This window comes from Enhydra lutris, unplaced genomic scaffold (assembly GCF_002288905.1).
Source record: "Enhydra lutris kenyoni isolate GAN:26980312 unplaced genomic scaffold, ASM228890v2 scaffoldscaffold43, whole genome shotgun sequence".
Taxonomy (NCBI): domain Eukaryota; kingdom Metazoa; phylum Chordata; class Mammalia; order Carnivora; family Mustelidae; genus Enhydra; species Enhydra lutris.
The window spans coordinates 15,547,722-15,573,557 of record NW_019154127.1 but is presented as its reverse complement, the minus strand read 5'-3'; the positions used below and the strand labels follow the sequence as shown (position 1 = coordinate 15,573,557).

The following is a 25,836-nucleotide window of genomic DNA, read 5'->3' as shown; positions in this document are numbered from 1 at the left end:
CAGAGAGAGTCGGAAGCAGGCTCCCCGCTGAGCAGAGAGCCCCACATGGAGCTCAATCCCAGGACCCTGAGACCATGACCTGAGCCAAAGGCAGAGGCTTAACCCACTGAGCCACCCTGGCGCCCCTCCATGTACTTGTAAAAACTTTTTTTGATTTCTTGGTTCACCCATTTATTGTTTAGTAGCTTAATGGGGAAGGAGCCCTCATTTGTTTGTGTTCTTTCCAAATTTTTTCTTGTTACTGACTTTTAGTTTCATACTGTTGTGTTTGGAAGAGATGCTTGATATGATTTTGGTCTTCTGAAATTTATTGAGACTTGTTCTGTGGCCTAACAAGTGATCTGTCCTGGAGAATGTTCAGTGTGCACTTAAAGAATATGTATTCTCCTGTTATGGGATGAAATGTTCCATGTATATCTGTTAGGTCTAACTGGTCTCATGTGTTGTTCAAAGTCACTGATTCCTTCTTGATTTTCTGTCTGATCTATCCATTGATGTAATTGTGATTTTAAAGCCCTCTATCATTACTGTATTACTGTGAGTTTCTCCTTTTATGTCTGTTAATATTTGCTTTTTGTGTTTAGGTGCTCCCATGTTGGGTATATGGATATTTACAATTGTTACGTCTTCTTTTTGGATTGTTCCCTTTATCGTTATGTAGTATACTTTTTTGTCTTTTGCTGTGGCCTTTGTTTTAAAGTCTCCTTTGTCTGATATAAGTATTGCTTATATGTCTTTTTTTTTCACTTGCATTTGTATGGTGTATGTTTTGCACCCCTTCACTTTTCAATCTATACGTTTTTAGGTCTGAAGTGAGTCTCTTATAGGCAGCATGTAGATGGATCTTGTTTCTTTAATCCATTCACTCATCCTGTGTCTTCTGATTAGAGCATTTACATTTAAAGTAATTATTGATAGGAGGTAGGTATGTGCTTATTGCCATCTTGTTAATTTGCTTGCTTTCTGGGTTTTTTTTTTTTTTTTTTTTTAAATAGTCCTCTGTTCCTTCACTTCTCTATTGTGGTTTGGTGACTTTCATTAATAATATACTTGGATTCCTTTATTTTTTGTGTATCTGTTATAGGTTTTTTGTTGTTAAAGATTTTATCATTTGAGAGAGAGAGAGCGAGTGCATGCGCGCACAAGCAGGAGGATTGGCGGGGTTGGGGGGCGGGGAGGAGAAGCAGGCTCCCCGCTGAGCAAGGAGCCTGACGTGGGGCTCGATCCCAGGACCCTGTATAACATAACATCTTAAGTGTGTAGTAGTCTGTGTTAAGTTGATGGTTGCTTGAGAACTTTATTGTTTTTACCTGCATGGTTCAGGGTAGAAAGAAGCTCAGTGTGCAGGGAAATCTGTCTTTGTGCTTTAAGCTCCCCTGAGGTAGCCTTGAACGTGATGAACTATATTAGTTGAGAGCACAGATTCCAGGGCAGATGGAGGACGTAGGTGGCAGGCTGAAGCATTTTGTCTAAATAATGTTTCTTTCCATCTTGAATAAATGGGAGTCTATTTCCCTGTTTCCTGTAAGCATGCGACCTCGTAAGTGGTGGATCAGTATCTGTTCTTAGTTCCAGGTAGGAGTGGTAGGAAATACGTTAGAGCTAGGCCTTGCCGAATGTATTTTCCCACAGTCCCAGGAGACCTGGGCTTCCGCTCAGCCCCAGGGCTGTCTCCACCTGCCATAGAGGATGGCCCCTGGAAACACATCTTGCTTGTTTAAGCTGCTTTGATTCTGTGACTAAATGTATTTCATAATATTTCCTGTGCTCCCTTCGTTGACATAATTTTGTCATAAAAATCTTCTTTTAGATATTGGTTTATTGGAGGGCCATTGCCATGTGAAACACGGGCAGCCAGTCTATCATGTACTTGAGACACTTCTTATTGCGAACATACTGCTGATGAGGTGTTGTAGTTTCCTTACTGGTCATTTAAAAATTAAAATTTGTAGCTATTTTATTAAGATAAAGGTTTATTTATTGACTATTTGCAAGGGCTCTGTTGGACCTATGATGTAGTACCCCATACCGCTTTCATTCTTTTTTTCTCTATCTTTTCAGGTGTCTGTACGTTAAGTAAAATGAAAATCTTAAAGCTTCTCTCTCTCTTTTTTAAAAAATATTTTATTTATTTGACAGAGAGCTTCTCTTGTGGCAGAGACATAATTACATTTCCATAGCAAGGATGTGGCTCTTGCCATTTTTTAGGGCAAGCCCTCAGTGTGTGTGGGCCTGGGTGCCGTGTCCCCATCCTGATCGCCCTCTTCTGTAGGAGCGCAGTGGAGACAGACCAGAAGGTCCGCATGGCCCGTTGCTCTGAGGATGTCTGTGCCCACCTGGTGGACTTGTTTCTTGGGGAAGAGATTTTCCAGACTGCGAAGGAGACCCTCCAGGAACTTCAGTGCTTCTGCAAGTATCTCCAGCGGTGAGTCCTCTGTCCTTACAGATGAAATGGATGCACGTGGAGAGAGCCTTTGACAAGATTATCCTTTTGGAGATAGTCGGTTACATACACACGTGAAACACGCTCCTTCCTGATGGAGGGGCGCTAAGGGGATAAGTAAGGAATGAGATTGGGAGCTGTTCTGTATTTAGACAAGTATTTATAGGTGCTCTCTCTCATTTTCCCACTGCTCTCGACATGGGGAAATGGCCATGAATAAGCCAAACAAATTCCAGCTGTATGCACCCACGTGGAGGAATTTCTAAGACATAATTTATAGTGAAGAAAGCAATTCTTAGGGAAATGTGTACAACATACAGTGTATACTCAAAGTAGATTGTTTCGGATTTATATATAGTGGTATAACCGTGAGGAAAAGGAAAATGATGAACAGAAACTTAGCATAGTGCTCACCTTCGGGAGCAAGAGGGGGTGTGATTGAGTAGGGCCCAGTGCTCGTCATGGCCACTGCTGTTCGATTGGATGAAAGTATGTGGCTGTTTTATTTATCATTAATCTTTAAACTGGGCATGTACTATGTTTGTTGTATGGTGATTCATTTCATAATTTCATTTAAAATAAGTAACAGTGTACCTTGAAGTTTCAACCATGTACAAGGGACTAGAGGGAGAAATGAGTCTCTGTTCCACAAGAGACCTCCATGTTCCTCCTCAGAAGCAACTGCTAAGTACCCATCCAGAAGCCTTCTGCCCTTTTTTGTGGTAGGTAGGACAGACGACAGCACATTCTCTCCTCCGTGCCAGCTCTTCGTTACTCCATTTGAGGTCAGGTGAGGCCTGTAACCACCATCGCATATTGGACTCTTCCAGGTGTCAGTGGCCCCACGATTGACCTACCTGGTACTCAGTTGATGGACTTTCACGTGGCTTTTCTTTGTAGCTGTGACAGAGCTGCAGTGACTGTCCTCGTACAGACATTTCACACGGGTGTGCAGACACCTGGAGAGAAGCTCCCAGAAGTGGTGTTTGCTGGGTCAGAGTATGGGTGTGTCTTGAATTTGTACCTGTATTCGCCAGACTGGCTTCCAGACATGGTTCGGCTTTAGTGCTTAATTGAAGCTTGCTAGTTTTGTTGTTCACCACCACTCATCTGCTGTCGCACCTTCCCTGTGCCCGAGTATTAATTTTAATTCTGATTTATTTCTCAGTGTGAGGATTCTTGCTGAAAAAGACCTAAACATTGCCAGAAAATGTGCTTCCGTATGTTACAGCGCTGGACTGTGCTTTTGTGTTTGTCCCTGTAGTTAACTTTAAAGTACCCAGTGATGATATGGTGCTGTATCTTCCAGGTGGAGGGAAGCCGTCGCGGCCAGGAAGAAACTGAGGCGCCAGATGCGAGCCTTCCCTGCAGCACCCTGCTGTGTGGACATGAACGACCGGCTCAGGGCATTGGTGCCCAGTGCAGAGTGTCCCATTGCTCAGGAGAACTTGGCCAAGGGCCTTCTGGACCTGGGCCATGCAGGGAAAGTGGGCATCTCCTGTACCAGGTCAGTGCTCAGCCTGCCGTGGTTGCCTAGTGCTCCCCCACCGCTCCTGGTTTTATAGAGAACAGGGAGTAATGTGTGCATTTGGCAGGAAGACGGGCAGAATCAGAGAAGTGAAGATAGATGCAGGATTGTGTTCCTGAAAGCTGTTTTCCTGTCCAGTTCTGGACATGTGACACGTCCTACATGCTTTGAATTCACGTGCCTTTTCCACTTCAGACACTCAGGGCCTGGTGATCGAATCTTACTGAGAATCACCTGTTTCTCTTCTGCTCTTTGTGGATACACCATGTCCATTCTTGTTGATGGGAGTTCTTCTGTCCTCAAGAGTGTGTTCTAGAGGGCAGGATTTTTGTCTGTGCACTGCTCATCTCCCGTGGCTGGCACTAGGGACGATAGATGACTGCTTGGTATTTGTGGAATGAACAAGTCTTTTGACTAATTGGTTTCTTCATCAGCAAAAGTTTTCTTGGTCTCCTAAGCATTCCCCACCAGGAGACTCTACTAAGCAGTTACTGTCCACTGCGAACATCAGTAAGTAATTTGTCAAGCTCCTTGCACGGGCACTGAGCCGGCCTCGCGCAGACAGTGTCCTTCTCCTTTCTCTGTAGGTTAAGGCGGCTCCGAAATAAGACGGCGCACCAGATGAAGGTTCAGCACTTCTACAAGCAGCTGCTGAGGTCTGTCATGCCCCCGGTGTGCATGCTCCTCGTGCTGGGGGCTCGTGCACTGGCTTACCCGCTCTGCTCTACCCCTTCCAGTGATGCGGCGTGGGTGCCCCTGGACCTGCCGTCCCTCGTGGCCGAGCATCTCCCTGGGAGACGGGAGCGTGTGTTTTGGAAGCTGGTGCTGGTGTTGCCTGATGGAGAAGAGCAGTCCCCAGGGAATCCTGGCAGGTCAGGAGGGGTTTCCCTCTCTGGGCTTTGAGGTCAAGAAGGTGACTGCAGGAGGCAGAGTGACTTCTCTGAGAGCATCAGGCATGAGGGACCTGTAGTCTGTTTTGTTTGTTATTTGAAGTTGACACTTAAGATTATTTAAATTTTTATGCTGTAAACTGGGCCCCGGAACATTTAAGAGTTGATCCTCGTTTAAAGCTGTGCTGAGCGGATTGATCAGGGCTCACTTCACTGTCAATTCTGGGGGAAGACAGTTCAAAGTGTGTTGGCTATAGTTCCTTTTTTTTTTTTTTTTTTTAAGGAAAAAAACTGGTACTTTAAGAAAGAAATCCAGGAAATTGAGATGGTATTATTTCCTGTAACCAAACTGCCTTCAGAAGTCACTTCGAAGCAGAACATGTTACTTTTCTTTTTTAGCAACTTTATTGACATGTAATTCACATGTTATGGATTTTACCCATTTAAAGTTTCTGTTTCACTGGTTTTTAATATTCAGAGTGGTACAACCATCACCACGAATTCCAGAACAAAGAAATCCCGTGTCCATTAGCAGTTACTCATCATGCCTCCTTGTTGTCAGCTCACGGAAACCACTAATAAGTTTCCTGTCTTCTGTGTGTTTTCCTACTCTCGACATCCTATACGAATGGGGTCCTCCTGTCTGTAGGTTTATGACTGGCACCTTTCACTCAGCCTTCATGTTTTCTGGATTTTATCTTGTTAGCAGATACCAGTCCTTCTTCTTTTTTCGTGGCTGAGTAATAGACCGTTGTATGAGTACAACACATTTATTCATCAGTTGATGGGCCTTTGGGTTGTTTCTGCTCTTTGGTTATTATGAATAATTCTGCTGTGAACATTCATGTGTATGTGTTTGTGCGGACACATTTGCAGTTCTGTTTGTTATATACCTAGGAGTGGAATTGCAAGGTTGTGAGGTAAGTTTATGTTTAAAAGTCTTTGAAGAATTGCCAAACTGTTCCACAGTGGCTGCACCATTTTCCATTCCTGTTAGTGGTGGATAAGGGTACTAAGTTCCCAGAATACATTCCTTTTTTAGCAGTTACTATTGAAACACATACGAGCTAAGGAAAAAGTCATAAAGATTGTAAGACAGCTGAGCGAAGAAGAGAGTTTTGTGGTATTTTAAAAGTATTTAAATGAGGATTCATTTCTTAGAACAAAACAGCTGTCTTCTGATTCACTAATAAGTTTATTCACTAAGAAATATACATTACAATAATTCTTAAGAGCTCCGGCATGACATTTGATTCTGTAAAACGTGTATATAGTCGATCCTTGAATGACATGGGGGTTAGGGAGGTCAGTCCCCCCTACACAGATAAAAATCTGAATATAACTTTTGATTCCTCCAACTACTACTAGCTTGCTGTTGACCAGAAGCCTAACATAAACAGTCAGCATGTATTTTGTGTATCCGTTACATACTATATTCTTACAAGAAAGCTAGAAAATAAAGCTAGGAAATAATAAAGCTAGAAAAAATGTTAAGAAAATCATAAGGAAAATACATTTTTAGTACTGTACTGTCATTTTTAAAAAAAATCTGCATATAACTGGACCCACACAGTTGAGACGTGTGTTGTTCAAGGGTCAGCTGTGTTTCAGACTCTGAAGGACCTTTTCTATCACTCACAGTCTTCTCAGTGCTTCAGAACTGTAAATCACGTGGCAGTGGAGCTCACGGGTGCCCCCTCCTGCTGCCCCTGGAGAGTTCTAGCTGCAGTTTGCCATCACCGCTGTTCTGTCCAGCTCAACTGTGCAGCAAGAGTCGGTGTCTGTGAACCTGCATGTCTAGTGTTTCTCTTCGTTACTTTTCCTAAAAAACTTTATAGTTTACATTTAGAATTGGAATCTTTTTGAAGGTGTTATTTTCTTTTATTCACAGAATTTTAGCAAACTGGTTACAAGTCAAGTTCATGGGAAGTGATGGCTCAGTGGGTGACACAAACAGCGAGGCTGGGGGCATCCAGACGCTCGCTCTATTTCACGCGCTCAGCAGCAAAGGGGACCGGACTGTTGCTGTCAGTGTGTGTATAAAGGTGGGTGAGAATCCCGAGTATTTACTTCGGTGGTTTTCTTATTTCACTCATTCCCAGACATTATTGGAATCTTATAAATACCTTGAAGTGGTTTTGAAGGAGTGTAGGAGGCTCAGAAGCCCGTGTCATGTTCCTCCTCATGTCCTGATGACATCCCATGAACACCCTCTTGGTGTGACTTACCAACCTAGATTCTCAGGAGTGCAGTGAGCCTTAACCATTTCAGGCACAGACCTCCTTGAGAACTTGGTGAAAACTCACGAACCATCCTGAACAAATGCATGGATTCACATAATCACGAGCCCTGAACTCCACGGGAGCTAATGTCCCAGTGGGAGAGGGAAGCTGTTGGAGGGGAAGTGTCACGCATGCCTCCTCCGTGGTTGATAATCCAAATTATGACGGTCATTCTCCCCTCTCCCACTCCTGCTTGCTCACATGTTTTATTTTATTTTGTGTTATGTTCCGTTGTTTTTATTTATGTATTTATTTCATGATGACAGGTGCACTCCTTAACCCCCATCGCCGGTTTCATCCACCTCCCCTCTGGCGACCATCAGTTTGTTCTCTGTGGTTAACAGTCTGTCTCTTGGTTTGTCTCTCTTTCTCTCTTTTTTTCCCCCTGTGCTCATTTGTTTTGTTTTGTAAATTCTACAGGTGAGTGAGATCCTGTGATCCCTCTTTTACCTAAGAACAAACTGAGGCTCCGAGAAGTTAGGATAAATTGCCCCCGCCACAGAGCTGCTGTGTGGTGGCACCGCACACAGGCACCCTTGGGTGCAGTGGGTTAGGGCTGCCGCGTCCTTAGGACCACTGCGGACTCCTACCAAGTGCTTATTCAGTCCGGCCACCGGCAGCAGCAGCTCTGTTTTTTCTCGGTTTCGTTTCCTGTTTGGTGGGGCTCATCTTCTAGTTTCTTCCAAAGAAATGATCTGTGGGAATGGAATTTTCTTGTTCCTTGACTCTCTGGACATGTGTTTACCCTCATTTGTGTTATGGGTTAGTGAGGTTTGTAGAAGTGTGGGTTGAAAGGTTTTTCCTTCCAGTTTTGCTTTGTGGTCACCGGGCATCCAGAGCTGTTGAGATGTCTCAGGCGATTCCTGTTCTTTTCTCTGGGGCCTGCTTGTTTTTCTCCCGAACCTGCGCTTTGTCCCTGGGGTTCTGAAGGTCCACTTGGGTATGCCCGGTGCTGACTTCCTGCGCTCACACTGCTGGGCGGGGCGGTCGTTGTGGGCTGGAGACGACTGTTCTGCTTGTGGGACGTTTGTGCATCTCAGTGCCACCGGTTTGCCTTCTGGTTTTTTCTGTTCTCTCTTGAACTCCTGTGAGACAGGTGTTGGATCTCATCAAATAACCCTCTAAGCATCTTACCCTTCCTACCCTATTTTCTGTCTTGTTTATATATACTGTGCTCTGGGAGACTCATTGCCTTTATAATCCAGATGTCCTGTTGAGTTTTTTGTTCCATATCTATCAGTTCATTTCCTCATTCTTATCCTTATTTGACTTTTATCATGTCATCTTGTGACGATTTTTGGATGCACCATCAGAGGAAATTAGGATTTTCGAGCTCTGAGTTTTCTTATGTCCCATGCATTATCTGTTTCCTTTGGATTTCCTTTATCATTCTAGTCTCTCTTTTACGTTGGAGGCTCTCCTCAGGCACCTTACCTGAGACTGCCGTACCTGAATGAAGCCCTAAAAGGCTGGTCATAAGTTCTGTGTTTGGGGTGGGGTGGAGGGTAACTGAATAGCAAGCCCATCTTTGTTGGGGGGGGGGTCCCCACATGTCAGGACCTGCACGTCTCTTTGTTGCATTGTTTGGAGTCTTTGGAAAGGATTCCAAAGAATCTTTGGATTGTCCCTAAGAGGGACAAGTGGGAGTGGCCAGTGCTAAGTGTCCTCCACTCTGCCTGCATCCTCGCAGGGTAGGATGCCTGCGCAGGGGGCAGGATGCACTTAGAGGCCACCTGCAGGTGGCTGGACGACCTGTAGGACCCCGGCTGTGTGTGTGACTTGTCCATCCGGTCCTGAACCTCGCCTCTGGCTCTCGGTGCCGCTGGGTCTGAGTGCTAGGGCTTTTGCAGGCACAGCTGGTCTGGTTCCTTCCACACCTACATCTCTAGCCCTTCAGGTCTAGCTTCCTCTGCTTCCTTAATCCAGTGGTTGTTCCCGCCCGCACAACGCTTTCTAGAAACTGGTCAGAATCCCTGGTCTGCTGCCGGTTTGCCTTTACCCCAGTCTGTTGTCATGGGCATACCTGGTTTGTGTTTTGGGCTTACCTAGTTTATACCCGTTTAAGGGATATGGTTCGGATTAAGGTAACGTCTTCCAACAGTTACGGCTAGAGGCTGAATTATCTGTCGGCCTGGCTGTTTCCGGCGCTAGTTACAGCTCGGGGGGTGGCGAGCATTTGGCTGCGTTGCTCGGGGCTCCCCGTCTCTGCTGGTTTGTCCCCTGGGGTGTCCCTCCTGATGGTCTCCATGTCGTTCCAGGTGGCTCACGGTGCTCTCAGCGACTGCGCCCTTGATGCCGTGGAGACGCAGAAGGAGCTCCTGGGAGCCAGTGGGCTCCTGCTGTTGCTTCCGCCCAGAGTGGAGAGCGAGGACGTGGCGGAGGAGGACGTGTACTGGCTCTCTGCGCTGCTGCAGCTCAAGCAGCTTCTCCAGGCCAAGCCCTTCCAGCCTGCGCTTCCGCTCGTGGTCCTCGTTCCTAGCCCGGCAGGGGATGCCATGGAGAAGGAAGTGGAAGACGGTTTGTGAAGGCAGTTTTGTTGGCGGACCAGCGCGGTTAATAAAGGGGTCGAGCCCCTGGTCTGATGAAGCACCTGCAGTGGCGCAGGGGGTCCGGGGGCAGCGGTGCCTGGGAGCAGGGCGGGCTGGGTCCGTCAGGGATAGTTTGTCTGCACACTGAGAACAGAGCACAGTGACCTCCACTCGTTTCTGTCAAAGGTCTGATGCTGCGGGACTTGGTTTCAGCTAAGCTGATTTCAGACTATACGGTTATTGAGATCCCCGATTCCATTAATGATTTACAAGGCACAACTAAGGTAAGTCTTCATCATTATTTTTTAAATTTTTATTAACATATAAGGTATAATGAGCCCCAGGGGTACAGGTCTGTGAATCGCCAGGTTTATATACTTCACAGCACTCACCACAGCACACACCTTCCCCAGTTTAGTCTTCATCACTTTTAAAGGCCCTGTAAGACATTTCAGTTGTCCCCTTTTGTTCTGTCTTAAATGTAGTGTATATTATTTCTTGGATTTTTAAAAAAATTATTTTTTATGTAAATTCAGTACCATGCAGTGTATTACGTTGCTGGTTTCTGAGTAAGTTGTCGGCGAGTCATCAGTCTTACATAATACCTGGTGCTTATTCCATCACGCGCCCTCCTTAATGTCCATCACCCGACTACCCCTGCTCCCACCCCGCCCCCCTCCAGCAGCCCTCGGTTTGTTTCCTGCGCGTAAGAGTGTCTCACAGTTTGCCTCCCTCTCTGATTTCCTCTTGTTTTGTTTTTTCCTCTCTTCTCCTTTGATCCTGTTTCGTTTCTCAAATTGCACATATCACCGCTTGGATTTTTTACTTTATTGTTTTGACAGGCCTGTTTCAAAAAATATAAGCAGAAATCAAAATAAAAGATAAAATACGCCCCACAGTCTTGCTCTCTGCAGCCAATTAAGTTGTTCATGTAACTTTTCTCAGAGGCTCTGTTGTAACAGTTTCAGTTAGGGGACGAAGTGCTGGCATCACAGTGGGGAGCGCGGGGGCGTGCAGGGAGATGCTAGTTCTCAGGGAGATGCTAGTCCTCCTAAGTGTGGGGAGACACGGCTTCCCTTCCTGTGCACGGCGAACACAGCGCTCGGGGCTGGTTTCCCTGGGGCCTGCGCACCTCCCGGGGTGATCCTGCAGGCTGTACTCCTGGGGGTAGGATGGGACCTGGAGCCCCTCTCTGGGAGGCTTAGGAGGCCGAAGTCATCTGCAGTGGAAGCTTCTGCCCGCTTCCTAGCGTGGCTGTGGCTGTGGCCACTGAGGGCGGGGCACCTTCAGGAAGCTCTTTCTGAAAAACAGGATGAGTTGCTGATCCGAGCCTCCTCTGATTGTCTTTGTGTCTCAGGTGTCTCGGGCCGTGCAGTGGCTCGTCTCCCACTGCCCCCGTTCCCTTGACCTTTGCTGCCAGACCCTCATTCAGTACGTGGAAGACGGCGTTGGGCGCGAGTTTAGTGGCCGGTTCTTCCATGACAGAAGAGAGAGGCGGCAGGGTGGCCTGGCCTCGCAGGAGCCCGGAGCCATCATCGAGCTGTTCAACAGTGTGCTGCACTTCCTGGCCTCCCTGGTGTCCTCTGAACAGCTGTGCGACCTGTCCTGGCCTGTCACTGAGTTTGCTGAGGCGGGGGGCAGCCGGCTGCTCCCGCACCTTCGCTGGAACGCCCCGGAGCACCTGGCCTGGCTGAGGCAGGCTGTGCTCAGCTTCCAGCTGCCCCACATGGACCTTCCTCCCCCGGGGGGTGCGTGCTCACGCGGAGGGGTCCTGGCCGGGGGGTGTGGGACAGCCAGGCCTCCTGTGTCCTTTCCCACTGTACTGAGTCCGGCAGGTACTGGGCACTGGCGTGAGCTTCGTGTGTCCTCCTCCCCGTTCCCACACGGTGCCTGCTCGCACCTGCCCTTCGGTTCAGGAGTCAGGGTTGGGGCTCTCTGTGTGGGGGGCGCTTGGCTCTTTCCCACCAGTAGAGCAGTCTGTGGGTGTCCGCACAGCCCAAGGAAGAAGGCGGCGAGTGGTGTCGGGAGGGACCCTTAACCCAAGGCCTGTGGTTTTGGAACTGACATCAGGTGCTGTCCTGCCTTTGGCACAGGGTGTGGCGGCAAAGAGCCTGGGGACCAGGTGGCCCTGCCTGCGTTGCCGGCTCTGCCGGGCCCATGCATTCAGTACTGCCTTAACACCAGGGTTCCTTCTTTGTTGGAGAAGCCTCTGTTCTGTGACTCTGGTTGTGCCCGGGTGAGGCTGTTTGGATGAAGACTTCGTAGGTCTCCTGGGCTGGGCAAGGAGGTTGTCTCTTCCCGTATTGACGCTGGTAGGAGGGGATGAGGCTCTTTGCTACTTACGTGGCACAACATGTGGCCTTGGCAGGACCACTGTCCTTGTGGGCCTTGTGGAACAGAGGCCTCAGGTGTCCTTCTAAACTTCGGGGTGTGGCCTTCAGTAGGTCCGACAGATGCATGTTACTGAAGAAACCCAAAGGGAAGGAAATCAGCGTAAATCGCTGTGCTGTGAGCTAGGACAGGGTTCCCCAGGAGAAACCCTGACTCCCTGTACCACAGCCACCCGGTTGCTGGTTAAAATGCAGATTTCTCGTGCAACCACAGGCACGGATAGTCAGAGGCTCTAGGGTGGACTCTTCATTGTGTATTTTGTCCGGGGTGACTGCGTCTCTTACTGGGACACAGGGAGGGAGAGGCTCTTCCCTCCCTCAGCCGCTGTGGTTCTGTTGTTTTCAAATTCGGAAGCAAACTTCTCAAATACACAGTTGTCTTTTTCTTTCTTTTTTTTTTTTTTTAAAGATTTTATTTATTTATTTGACAGACAGAGATCACAAGTAGGCAGAGAGGCAGGCAGAGAGAGAGAGGAGGAAGCAGGCTCCCTACAGAGCAGAGAGCCCGATGTGGGGCTCGATCCCAGGACCCTGGGATCATGACCTGAGCCGAAGGCAGAGGCTCAACCCACTGAGCCACCCAGGCGCCCCACACAGTTGTCTTTTTCTAAGAAACTTTAGAGGGAGCACATTTCGTGTAGTGGATGCCTATACTTTGGCCAAACCCTGTAACTGAGGAGGTGCTTTCTCTCCAGCGCCCTGGCTCCCCATGTGCTCCATGGTCATCCAGTATGCCTCCCAGATCCCCAGCTCTCGCCAGACGCAGCCCGTCCTCCAGTCTCAGGTGGAAAACCTGCTCTGCAGAACCTACCGCAGGTGGAAGAGCAAAAGCCATTCCCTGGACCCGGGGACGGGGCCCTCGGTCGCTGACATCCCATGGGACGATGTCATTGCTTTGTGCATCAACCACAAGCTGAGGGACTGGACGCCCCCCAGGCTTCCTGTCACAACAGGTAGTTAGCACTTGGTGCTGTGGGGTCACGTCAGTGACCTCCAGGTGACTGTAAACACTGGGAGCAGCTAGGAATGTTCCAGGAGAACCTGGACCTATACCTCCCTGAAATGGGCCCGTAGGCTGGCTCTAAGTTTGATTTTGGTGACTGAGTAGTTATACTGGCCATGCTCACTGGACGTGAGCCTGTCTGAGCCTTAAATGACCCACGGATGTTGGGGCGTATTTGGTTAAGCTTGGGAGTCACATAATTTTGTGACTTTAATTAATCAGTAGGGCTTGTCCTTAAATTGGTGTATTTAAGCAAATTTCAAGCAATCACTTGTTGCTTTTTTGGTATTTTCTCATTTGTTTTTGTACTGTTTTTTTCAGAGGCTCTGAGTGAAGATGGTCAGATATGTGTCTATTTTTTTAAAAACCACTTGAAAAAATATGATGTTCCTTTGTCATGGGAACAAGCCAGAATGCAGACACAGAAGGAGCTACATCTGAGCCAGGAGCGGTAAGATCTGTGCCCATTGTGTATTTGTCCCAATAGGCAGCAGAACAAACTGAATTATTCTCCTCCAGAGTACATAGAACGTGAATGTTCTAGCCCACTGTGTGTATATTCTGACAAGTACTTGAGGAACAGATAATCGTTATGCAAACACGTCATTTATCAGACAGACCGGACTCTGAAATCGTAACATAGCCAGGAGAGTGTAGACAAAAGAAAGCTGACATCTCATCTGACTTAATAAACCTGGTTCAAAAGTACTGAATAGAACATGTTAGCACATACAATCTTGTACATAAAAAAAATTCACAAAGAGGCTTTATCCCAGGATAAATCACATCAACAGAAATCAACTCATTTAATTTGCTGTCAGAGCAGAAAAACAGTGATCATTTCAGTGTTTAAATGCTTTTCTTTTCTTTCTTTTTTAAGATTTTATTTATTTATTTGACAGAGATCACAAGCAGGCAGAGAGGCAGGCAGAGGGGGAGGAAGGGAAGCAGTCTCCCTGCTGAGCAGAGAGCCCGATGCGGGGCTCGATCCCAGGATCCTGAGATCATGACCTGAGCCGAAGGCAGAGGCTTTAACCCACTGAGCCACCTAGGCACCCCTAAATGCTTTTCTTAAAATTTATACCCTCCCACCTCAATTTATACTCATTCCTAAAAAAATTTCTTATCAAACTTGGGTAAAAAAATTCCTTAGCTTGATAAGGCTTTCTGCCATAAAACTACCAAGAAAAAAAAAATGCTTCTTGCTTAGACATTAGAAACACTGATGTCAGAACCAGCCTGAGCTGCCCCTGATGTCACTTGTTCACTGTTGTCCTGGAAATGTCCAGTTCAGGGACACAGATAAGATGACCTAAATATTGAAAGGTAGGAGGAACTGTCATTTCCACACAGTAAAACTGTCAGTTCAGGAAAATCAGTAGTTACACCCTTGAAAGTTACATCCTTCAGAGTTCAGCAAGGTGATCAGACAGGCCTACAGCAGATAAAGATTGTCCTTCACCGCAGCAACAAACCCCTAACACAGGGACATAAACTGACCCAGGAAAGGCACTAAACCCCTGTGAAAGGAACTCTCAGGGCCTTGAAGGTGCGAAGAAAACTTGAATAAATGAGGGACCGGCTAGCTCTGATGGAAACTGCAGTGTTGTAAAGACGTCAGTTCTTAAACTGTAACGTCAGGGCATTTCTAATCAAAAACCCAAAAGGATTTATACCCCTGGTCTTGACAAGTTAATTCTGAAATTCATCAGGATGAAAAAATGTGTAGCAGTTGTTGAGAAAATTTTGAGTTAGAATAACAAGGAGGGTCTGCCGTGCCTGATACCAGAACATACGGTAAAGTTACAGCAGACAAAGATCGGGGGGTCCAGAAACAACCACATGTGGCGAAGTACCATGCCATACCAGTGAGAAGAAGACAGACATTGACATCTGTTTAGAAAAAAACAGTAGATCCCCTTTCTCCCACTGTTTGTGAAGATTACTTACACAGGCATTTAAGAGCTAAATGTAAAAATAAGGACTTCGCCAATATTAGGGGAAAATAGAGACCTTGTTGCTAACCCTGGGATGGGAAACCAAACTCCTGAGGACAGAAGCTCCGAACACCCAGCTGCCCAGCAGAGAAGGGAAGCCTAGTCTGTAAGGCAGAGGCTGCCCTCCCACTGTGCCCAAGCCTGACCCCAAGGGAAGCCAGAAATAGGCAAGGTCTGGGACTCTTTGTCTACGCCTGCACTCCTGATGCTGGAGGAACCCTTTCTCTCTCTTTCCTGACCATAACCATTTCAAAACATTTACTTACAGTTTGGGGATAAAGTCTTTTCATTCTGCGAACAAGTTTCCGGCTCCGTTACTGCACATGCATCGCAAAGGGAAGAGGAATGTGGAACGCAGCCCAGAGGGGGTGGTTCCCAGTACCCAAGATCTGATGTGCGGAGCCTCTACCCAGGAGCTCCTGGCCCAGTGTCTGTCCCGGAGTCTGCTGCTGGAGAAAGAGGAGAGCAAGAGGTAAAGTCCATTCCCTTCTGTTTATTGTATCCTTTAGGCTGCTTCCTGCTGGATTAGTAAGGATCCCAGTGACGCGACTTTGCTTGAAAAAGGCCAGGCAGACATGTGAAGTACAAGCTCCTTGAAGGCAGAGGCAGGGCCTTAGTATGCCTTATGCTGTTTCTTATTGGAAATCCGTTTCATTTACTGTTCATTAGTGAGTCAGTCCTAAGTTTTCTGGTGGGAAGAAGGTGTGGCTGCCTTCTGGAGTGTCTTCCACGAATAGTGAGTGCTGAGTGTGTGGCCGGCACCAGCTCTCTGCGCTTGGCAAGCCTGAGGCTGCTGGGGCGTTGTCCCACGCAGACCCTCCTCTGTGTCTCCCGCCACTGTGGTTATGGTCTCACTGAGTGAACCAGGAAGAAGGCAGTTTACAAGGCGGTCCATACTCCACCCCCCACCCCCAGCAGCCTCCCTGGGTCTACCTTATCACCAAGGGTGGCCTCTCCCCTTGCCTGGGATTCCATCTCCCACCCAGTCAGGACAGTCTGGTGAGCGTCCCTTTCTGTTGTGTCCCCTTCGCCCTGTAGCACCGAGACTGGGGAACCATCCCTGAGTTTCTGCTCCCTTGACTGTAAACTCAAAACAGTGTGGTCCTTACTTCTGTCCTCTTTTCTCAGTCTCTCCTGACCACCCCCTGCCTGCACGTCTGCTCTGGTCAGGGTCACTGCAGCCTGCACACAGCTGAACTGAACATGAACCTGTCCCCGGCAGTGTTCCATACCTTTGCCTCCTTGCTCCCAGGAGGCCCCGAGTCCCTTTCCTGCCCAGCTGGCAACTCCCTCTAGGACTCTCCTCGTTCTTCCTTACCCCCCACACTCCCACCTGTCTCCTGTGTCACCTGCATCCCCACTCCCCAGTGAAAGCATCCAGTTTCATGGATTTTTAAATAACATAAGTATTCTGACAACTCCGAATTTATATCTCAACCCCTGAGTTCTCTGAAATCCAGATTCGAATATCCAGCTGGTTTCTTGAAATCTTCATTAGTGACTTTAGGATGACTGATAGCCATCTCAGTGCTAACATCCCAAATCTAATTCCCAGTTTTCTCCCAATCAGCTCCTCCTTCGATGGTCTTCTCAGTTGGTGGGGCTTTGTCCTTGCAGCTGCCCCGGCCAGATGTCTTGGAATTATCCCTCCACGTTCAGTTCATCCATAAATCCTATTTTCTCTATGAAAAATAGATTCAAAATCAGACCATTTTTTGTAGTGGGCTGTGGTCTAGTCTTGGCAGACCCAGTTTGAGCCTTTGACCATAACCTTCCAGTGGCTTCCTCTCCAATCAAAGGCAGAATCTTTATGAGCAGGGCAGGCCCTGCGTGAGCTGCATCCCGTTTCCTTTCTGACCTCTCTGCTCCTTCAGCATTCCAGGCAGGGCACAGCCAGGCTTTTGTGTTTGCTGGTCCTTTTGCCTGAACTCCTTGGCCACCTTCCTGATATCCCCGTGGCTCACCTTGTACTCATGTCTAGTCTGTGCTCAAATGTCTACTTCTCAGTGAGGCCCTCCTTGGCCGTCCCCCCGAACCTTCTGGTCATATCCCTGCTTTGTCTTTCTCACCTTCACTAAAGTATAAGCTGTTTACAGCCAGGCCTTGTGTGTACCAGGTCCCTAGAATGGTGTCTGGTATTTGGTGGGGGCATGAGAAATACATGGTTAGAAGAGTGAATGCAGGGCACCTGGGTGGCTCAGAGGGTTCAAGCCTCTGCCTTCAGCTCAGGTCATGATCCCAGGGTCCTGGGATCGAGCCCCGCATCGGGCTCTCTGCTCAGCGGGGAGCCTGCTTCCTCCTCTCTCTCTGCCTGCTTCTCTGCCTACTTGTGATCTCTGTCTGTCCAATAAATAAATAAAATCTTTAAAAAAAAAAAAGAAGAGTGAATGCATGTGCTATGATTTTCAAAGTAGATTTTCCTAGGTCAGTATCATTTCAGCAGTTAGTTCAGATTGTTTTTCTTAACAAGACAAGTGTGTGGAGTGAAAAACTCTGAAATGTGTTAGGTGGCAGTGGGATATTATTTTGAGTTAATTTTAACTGTAAGCATCAGTCCATACATTTGGATAATCTATCAAGAGGTAAGAATTACTGGGGCGCCTCGCTGGTGCAGTTGGCTAGGCATCTGATTCTTGATTTGGGCTTGGGTTATGATCTCAGATTATGGGACCGAGCCCCACGTTGGGCTCTGCACTCATTGCAGACTTGGTTTGGGATTCTCTCTCCCTCTGCCCTTTCTGCTTGTGTGCTGTCTCTCTAAAATAAATAAATCTTAAAAAAAGTTAAGAGAGAGGAGTTACTTATAAACACCAAAATAAGCCAGAGAAAATGAACCAAATGAGGGAATTATGAGTAATGTTAAGTAACAGCCAAAAGCATTTTTTTACATAAATGCCACCTTTTCCATTAAATCTAATTTGGGCTTATAAATTAAAGAGAAGGTTAAAATTTAAGAGTATGGTTCTGCTTCTCAGTTGATGTCATAACTTTGTTCTGTCCTTAATAAGTGAAGCTTTAAAAAATTAGTAGGAGTAGGGGCACTTGGCTGGCTCAGGTGGTGAAACGTGACTCTTGATCCTAGGATTGTAAATTAGAGTCCCATGTTAGTTGTAGATTACTTAAAATCTTAAAAAAAAAATTTGTAAGAGAAATGTGAATGGTAGTTAAATGTTTTCTTCCTCATTCTCAAATGCTTTAGGTTTGAAGATCAACTTCAGCAGTGGTTGTCTGCAGACTCAGGAGTGTTTACGGGTTCGATGTCCCTTCCCCTCTACCTTCCTCAGACTCTGGTGTCTCTGCCTCACACTATTGAACCTGTGATGAAGACAGTGACCACTGCTAGCCCTCAGGTGGGAGGAGAGTACATTTGGCATTTGAATTAGAATTCAAGACTGAGGGAATGGCTGGGAAAAGAAACATCTCCATTCATCATACGGTGTTGTGATGACCAATAAATTATCAGGTTAAATAAGATATTTTCTTAAACTTATCTGTCAGTGTTCTAGAGGCCCAACTAATTCTGTGTTTCTACTTGTGAAATGAAGGGAGAGTGGAATTAAAACATGCTTAAAAACTGAACAAAACCCGTAACTGTTGGCTGGCAAGCAGTGAGGGCATTGAGGAGAGTAACCAAGGTGAGGATGGTGGCTTCTGTTTGTGCACATAATGTCGAAGCCTTGGCATCACCCCGAACTTCCTTTCTGGGATTCACTTTCCCTGAGGAAAATTAATGAACGAGGAAGGTAAAAATCACAGATGTCAGGGCTCACCCAGGAGTGTCCAGCTGCTCTGTGGCCAAGCTGCTTTTCAAAGCCAGACTTGACTGGCTCCAGAGCTCAACGTCCTTCCACCTCACCATCCTCCTCCAGTGGTAAAAGAAGCAAAATAGAGTTTTCATCATACATACATATGCTGGACAGGTAGAAAGTATGCTCCTGGACTGGCTTTTGGAAGCCCTTTAATAGGGGAGAAAAGCAAATTAAGATGACGTGCTGTTTACATTGATCATTTGGCAGATTCCTTAAAAATATTTGTACACTTTCACTTAACAGTTTTGCCCTAAAGAAACTACTATATATAACAAAAATTAATGGTTTTTTTTTTGTTGTTTTTTTGTTCACTGTAGTGTTAATCATAAAAATGGAAACTAAATATCCAAAGATGAGAATCTGGCTAAGCTATTACAGGTCATGTGATCGAGTAGCTCATAGTCCTCCATAGTGATATTTTGTAGAAATGACTGACACTGAAAGTTGTTGGAGATGCAATCTGAAGGTAACACTCTGTGCAGGTGACAGCAGCTATATACATATGTGCTGGAAGAGGCTGGAAGGATGTAGATGCTAAGAGGCGTGTTTGTTGAGCCCAGTAGATACCAGATGAAGTTTCTAACATGAGCCAGATCTGCTGCCCTTAAAGAGAATATATTTGGGTTTATGGATATCCCCAAACTATTTTTAGGTTCTTTTTTATTTAAATAGAACGAAAGGACAGGGGAGCAGCTGCAGTTGTCAGAGGCAACAGGCACATCTGTGAGCGAAAGGCTGAAGCACCTGGAAAGGCTGATGCAGAGTTCAAAGGAAGAAGAAGTTGCCTCTGAGCTCCATCTCTCTGCACTGCTGGACATGGTGGACATTTGAGCTCCTGGACCTGAGAGAGGGAACGTCTCCAGAAGATTTTTGCTTTTACTCAAAATAATGTTATTCTCAGATGCTTGATGCACTGTTGGAAATGTGATTATTAATCATGCAAATAAACCATTTGAATGTCCAACGAGGCCTTTCCCAGTTTTCAGAACGAAAGGCTCTTTTCTCCAGGGTAGTGTCTTTGATATTGTTACGTTTCATCTCCTCAGACCGTCACCCACCAACATATGCCCTGAGGGAGTTTGCAGCTTGCATTTCTGTGTGTGTCATTCATTGTCACAGCAAAGTTGCAGTCACTGATATGCCAGACATCAGTAATACAGGGAAGAATAAAGCACAGGAACCGGGCTCGCCAGGCCCACTTCGCTTACACCTGAGAGAGCCAACGGTACATGTACCTAGGAATCAGAGGAGGTGCCTGGGGCGTGTCCCTGCCCAGGAAGCGGTGGGAGACAAGAAGACTGGGCGGAGGAGAGAGCAGAGTTCCTGGAGAGGAGTGCCCGGCATGGCTGGGGACAGTGTGATGTAGCTGAGAGGGTATGAGGGAAACCCAGAGTTGCCAGCTTCGTACTGCTGCCCACTGAGGGCAGGCCCGGACCACGGAGACGCCTGCTGCCCTATCCTGTGCGCAGTGGGAATCTGTTGGAGGAAAGTGATCGGGTCACAGAATTTTTAAAGTTAATTATTTAAAAGATTTTATTTATTTGAAATAGCAATTGAGAAAGCAGGGGAAGGGGCGGAGAGGGAGAGGGAGAAGCAGGTTCCCCGCTGATCAGGAAGCCTGATGCAGGGCTCGATTCCAGGACCCTGGGATCATGACCTGAGCTGAAGGCAGACGCTTAGCTGACCGAGCCACCCAGGTGCCCTGACATATTCTGTTAAAAATGGCATATAGGGATGGTCAGCAAGAGAAGCCAGGAATCTTGAAAGGGGTGCTGCAGCCATCCAGGTGAAGAAGGAAGGGTATAATCATGAGTTTGCCGGCAGTTGGTATGAAGGGATAAATTTGAGCCATCCACAGGAGGAGGCCTTGTTTTTACATTTACTTGTTTTCCTGTGTTCTTATTACTGTTTACCCCGAACTTTCTGCCCTAAGTGTAAAGCTCCTTCTGACACTTATAATGTACACCGCGTAATGGGCTAGTTCTGCTCTTACGGAGATAACCCACTGGGAAACACCCATTTTTCTGCCACCGAGTAGGTATTTCCTGTATTCTCAGTCCAGTGTTTTCCTCCTTTTCTTGCTTTTCTCATTTTGATGGAGCCCATTCTCTAGCAGCCTTCTGAACTTGAGTATCTTGTCTTTATTTCTACCCTTAAATTTGATTCATTTGAATGGAAATAGAATTTTAGGTTGGTAATCATTTCCCTATGTTTTTGTTTTTTGTTGCTGGAAGTTTTACAAATCATCTCTGTCCCTGGTGTTCTTAAGTTTCTCAACAACATGCTTGATGCATTGGTCTCCCTCCCTGTTACCCACGCATATTGTCGTCCTGAGCACCTAGTAGTGCTTTCTTCTCCAGTAGTTACTGCTATGTGACACGCTACCCCAAACATACATAGCAGCTTAAATTTGGGAAGGATTAGCCGGGGCAGCTTTCTTTTGGGATTTTTCATATAGTTGCTGTCAGGCATCGGCAGGGGGCTGCAGTCACCCGAGGGCTTGACTAGTTTGGATGTCCAGGACAAGTTCCCTCACATGGTTGGCAGGTGATGTTGCACTGTTGGCTGGGGGTGGGGGTCGGCTGGGCTTTCAGCCTGAGTGGCCAGTATGTGACCTCACTGTGGTTTGACTTACTCAGCCAGGTGGCATCAGGGTAGTGAAACTTCTTACACGGAATCTCAGGGCTCCAAGTACAAGTGCCCTAGTGAACAAAATGCAAGCCCAGCTTTGGAACTCACGTGGGATAACTTTCATAGCACTGTATTACAAGCATCTGATTACAGATGCAAGGGATGGGACATAGATACCATTTCTCAATGGGGATGAGTGTTAACATCATACCGTACAACAGCCTGTGAGATGGGAGGTGTTGCAGGGAATCTTTTGTTTTGTTTGAGAGAGAGAGAATCCCAAGCAGGCTCCACTCCCAGTGCAGAGCCTATTGCAGGGCTCCATCTCACAACCCTGATATCATGATCTAGGCTAAGATCAAGAATTGGACGCTCAACTGACTGAGCCACCCAGGCACCCAGCAGGAATCTTTAAAAAACAATCTGCCATGCTTTTTCTGTCTGGAAAATTATCCATCTACGCTGGAGTTTTGAAATTATTTAATATATTCTTCCCCTCCAGTATTTCCCTTTGGAACTCCTCTAATATTCAGATGTTTGAGCACCTGGATTGATCCTTTAATTTCCTCTTTCCCTCCTTTCCTTCCTCCCTCCCTCCCTTTCTTCCTCTCTGATTTTATTTGAGAGAGTAAGTGAAAGAGAGACCAAAAGCTGGGGTAGAGGGGTGAGGCAGACTCCCTGCTGAGTGGGAAGCCCAGTGGCGGGGCTCTATCTTAGGACTTTGTATCATGACCTGAACCAAAGGCAGATGCTTAACTGACAGGCACCCAAGTGCTCTGATCCTCTATTTTTTTTTTCTTTTTTTTGGAGATGCAAAATATTTATTTTTTTAAAAGATTTATTTATTTTAGAGAGGGAAAGAGCTTGAGCAGAAGGGGCAAAGAGAGAGGGAGAGAGAATCTGAAGCAGATTCTATACCCTATGTAGAGCAATGCAGGGCTCAGTCTCATAACCCTGAGATCATTACCTGAGCTGATTTCAAGAGTCAGACACTTAATCAACCATATCACCGAGGTGCCCCAAGATGTAGAATATTTCTATCACCCAAAAAATATTTCCTCTGGGTTTTTTTGCAGTCACTTCCCAGCTGATCCTCTAGTTTTCTTTTCTCCTTTTTTTATCCTATCCTAAAATTTCCCTTTTATAGTCCTGTTGAGTGACTTTTAAAATCTGTTGCTATATATTTTATTCCTGAGAGTCTTTACCTTAATGTTTCTTATTTATTGAATCCTATTCATTTGTTTATTCAATATATACTTTTAGAATGTTTACTATGTGCTAGGCATTATTCCAGGTGCTGGGGAGATGGCAACAAACAAATTTCAGCCCCCACAGGGCTTTTATTTTAGTGGGGAGATAGGCAATAAACAAGATAAATAGGCAAATTGTTTGATATGCTAATTGGTGGTAAGTAATGAGGAAAATGAGAGAAAGTGTGTCAGATGGTTCTTGTTTCAGGGGCATAACATCCTACCCCTGGGACATGTTTTTGTCAAAGTCCTTTTACACATCTTGCACCATCTCCATGTCTCAAAATTTCCTTTTTTGATGTGTTTTGTTGTCTTTCGTCATAGAGGCGTTCCTCAAATGTCTGGCTCACATTGAGGATGGAGGCTCTGAGGAGCTTGTTGGAAGCTCTGTGTCAAGCCTGTCAGCTGATAGGCTTCTTCACTTACCACTGGGTCTCAGATGCCAATGTTGGCAGGTCTTCTGGGGGGCCATTTGCTCCAGCAAAATCCTCTTCTTACTGCCTGAGGCTGTATAGCTGAATGGAAGAAGCAGGACTGGGCTCCTCCACGAGTTTAAGACTTTCCTCATCCCCTTTTTCAGTGGCCCTCTGTGTCTGGTTCCTGAGTTCACACCTGCGCTGACTCAACTGTTAGATGTGATCAGACAACTTACTTGTGACTGCTAAGAGCAATCTTAGGAAATGTGAAGAGAAAAGTCCAGTGGCAGAGTTTTCTTTTCTTCTTTTTTTTTGAGAGTAAGGGATCTATCACCCTAATGTTTATTCAAAGGTCTTCCAATTTCTGCACCTTCCTTGGGTTCGTTAGCAAGAATGGTCTTTTCCTGATGGCTTCACACCCACATACCGGTTTCGGCTTTCCTCCAGCTTGCGAGGTCAGTTATTCCTCCTTACATCACAGCCTCTAGAATTTTGTTGACCTTTTAGTTTCCTGGTATCTCCTCTCCCACTACTTCACTGTGAGTTTTTATCTTCTATTAATGTAAGTAGAGTTTGAATGGGAAATGGAAGTCAGTGCTTGTGCTCAGTCTGACATGTTTAACTGGAAATTTCCTCCTAAAAAAACCCAACACTCTGCCGCCAGGCTTTTGTCTTCACATTTTCTAAGAGTGCTCCCATCAGTCAGCAATCAGTTGTCCAACCACATCTAATCATCACTTCCGAGTCCTCATTTTACAATTCCTCCAGAACCTCTACAAAGACTACTGTGTCTTCACGTGGCTTCCCTGACTCCATGTTCCTCTGATTTTTCTCCTGGTTCTCTGGCCAATCCTGAACTGGAAACTATTGGTGCCCCAGGGCTCATCCTGAAAATCTTTTCTTTGCAAACTCTCTAGTTGATCTTGTCCAATCTTATGTTTTCAGACATCACCTAAAAATAGGTATCTCCTAAATTCCTCTCACTAGTCTTGTCCTTTCTCTTGAACACCAGCCCACTCTAATGTACCTACTTGCGTGTTTAATGAGCATCTTTTTTATTGTCTCCCCAATCTAAGTTGAAATTTCCTCACCACCTTCTCTACTTTTCTAAATGACACCATCTTATGCCCAGTCGTTCATGCCAAAAACTTTGGAGTCTTTTGTATGCAGTTCATTGAACAAGCTGGAATCGGGAGGGTGCAAGTAGAGAGGTGCATTATTTTCTCCCATGACCGTCTGTAGACACTCTGATCTGTGAATTCTCAGATGGATTTTTACGTTTTTCCTTTCCACAATGCAAAAAAAAGTTATTGGGGCGCCTGGGTGGCTTAGTGGGTTAAAGCCTCTGCCTTCGGCTCAGGCCATGATCCCAGTGTCCTGGGATGGAGCCCCGCATTGCCCTCTCTGCTCAGCGGGCAGCGGGCTTCCTCCTCTCTCTGTCAAATAAATAGATAAAATCTTTAAAAAAAAGTTATTTTGCTCATAAAAAGTCCAGTCCAGTAAAATATCAAAACTCAAACTGTGCTCCAGTTGAAACCTCCTTCTCCCTTGGCTTTGCCAGACTCAGGGTTTGAGATGTCCATGTTGGCTGGAGCCCGAATTCCCACCGAATTCTTTGCGTTTGGAGACAAACGTCCAGCGTGTTTTCTGCTCCCAGGAGGTCCGGGTTGGTGAACGCGGAGGACGGCCAGGGTCAAGTGCGCCCGGGCTCTCCGAGGGCACCTCCCGCGCCTGCGGCCGGGCGGGCCTCTTCTCACGGCCCGGGCTGTGCGGTGCTCGGGGCCAGCTCTGTGGCGGGAGGCGGCGGGAGGCTGCGGCAGGCCCAGAGGGCGGGGTCTGGCGCAGCGGTGGGTCTGCACCGCGCTCTGGGGGGCGGGGGCGTCCAGGCGGGTCCTCCAAACTAGCCCTTCGCCCAGGAAAGCTGGTGTTGTGTGTCCTCTCACCGCCGTGTCTTCGTCACCGGCTCCTGAGCGGGGACACGACCAGGCCAGCGTCTCGACCGTCGCAAACCCGGCATCCGTTCAAGGTCCGGCCGGAGCGGCGGCTGCCCGAAGAGCGCGCGAGCGCCCGCAGCCTGTGTCGGGGCTCGTACCGGCGTCAGTGCGGGCGAGGCCTCCGGCACCACGCGCTCCCGCGGCGCGCCCCAGCCCCGGCCACAACGCTCTCAGTCTCCGCCTTCCCGACTTCCCTTCAGGGTCAAGACCTTTCACCTCGGACTTACCCTGGGGCCCTACACCCCCGGCACCCCTGCGAGGGGCCGAGACTGTCCCTGGGCGGCCCCCGACGCCCCCTGCCTGGCCCTCCCCCACCCCCCGGGTCGCAGGCTCGGCCTCCCGACGAGCCTCTGCCGCCGGCTTCCTCTCGCGTCTCCGCCACCGAGGAGCCTCCTCCGAGGAGCCTTCCCTCCTCACCGCCCAGCAGCGCCCTCACCTCTCGGCTACGGTCTTCCCCTCACACACTCACCTCCAGCCACCCGGCCCGCTCCAGGGCACAAGCTCCTCCCTGCCGGAGCCCCTCGGCCGCACCGCCCCGGCCTCACCGCCTCCCGCGCTCGCGAACCTTCCCCACGCGGCCGGCCGCCTCCGCGCGCAGCTCTTCAAGTCACTCCCCCGGCGGACGCCGGGTGCTCGCGCGACTGCAGGCCCCGCCCCCGCCCCGCCCCGCCCCCG

The 25,836-nt window shown here is 47.5% G+C and overlaps 1 protein-coding gene across 2 annotated transcripts in view; it reads left to right on the top strand.

Moving 5' to 3' along the window:
* The window catches only part of LOC111155625 (minichromosome maintenance complex component 3 associated protein), a 47,283-nt gene extending 27,449 nt beyond the window's left edge, over positions 1-19,834 (top strand). Inside the window, exons 17-29 of one of the 2 annotated variants that reach the window (XM_022515893.1) lie at positions 2,273-2,425; positions 3,753-3,950; positions 4,559-4,627; positions 4,709-4,843; positions 6,753-6,906; positions 9,402-9,660; positions 9,858-9,955; positions 11,029-11,419; positions 12,757-13,014; positions 13,386-13,515; positions 15,330-15,533; positions 18,261-18,411; positions 19,543-19,834. In XM_022515893.1, the coding sequence (XP_022371601.1) occupies positions 2,273-2,425; positions 3,753-3,950; positions 4,559-4,627; positions 4,709-4,843; positions 6,753-6,906; positions 9,402-9,660; positions 9,858-9,955; positions 11,029-11,419; positions 12,757-13,014; positions 13,386-13,515; positions 15,330-15,533; positions 18,261-18,411; positions 19,543-19,701 (2,359 nt within the window). In that variant the 3' untranslated portion in view covers positions 19,702-19,834. Of the gene's footprint in view, positions 1-2,272; positions 2,426-3,752; positions 3,951-4,558; positions 4,628-4,708; positions 4,844-6,752; positions 6,907-9,401; positions 9,661-9,857; positions 9,956-11,028; positions 11,420-12,756; positions 13,015-13,385; positions 13,516-15,329; positions 15,534-18,260; positions 18,412-19,522 lie in introns of both variants that reach the window. The other variant, XM_022515894.1, reaches the window with a different exon arrangement.
* The last annotated feature ends 6,002 nt before the right edge of the window (positions 19,835-25,836 follow it).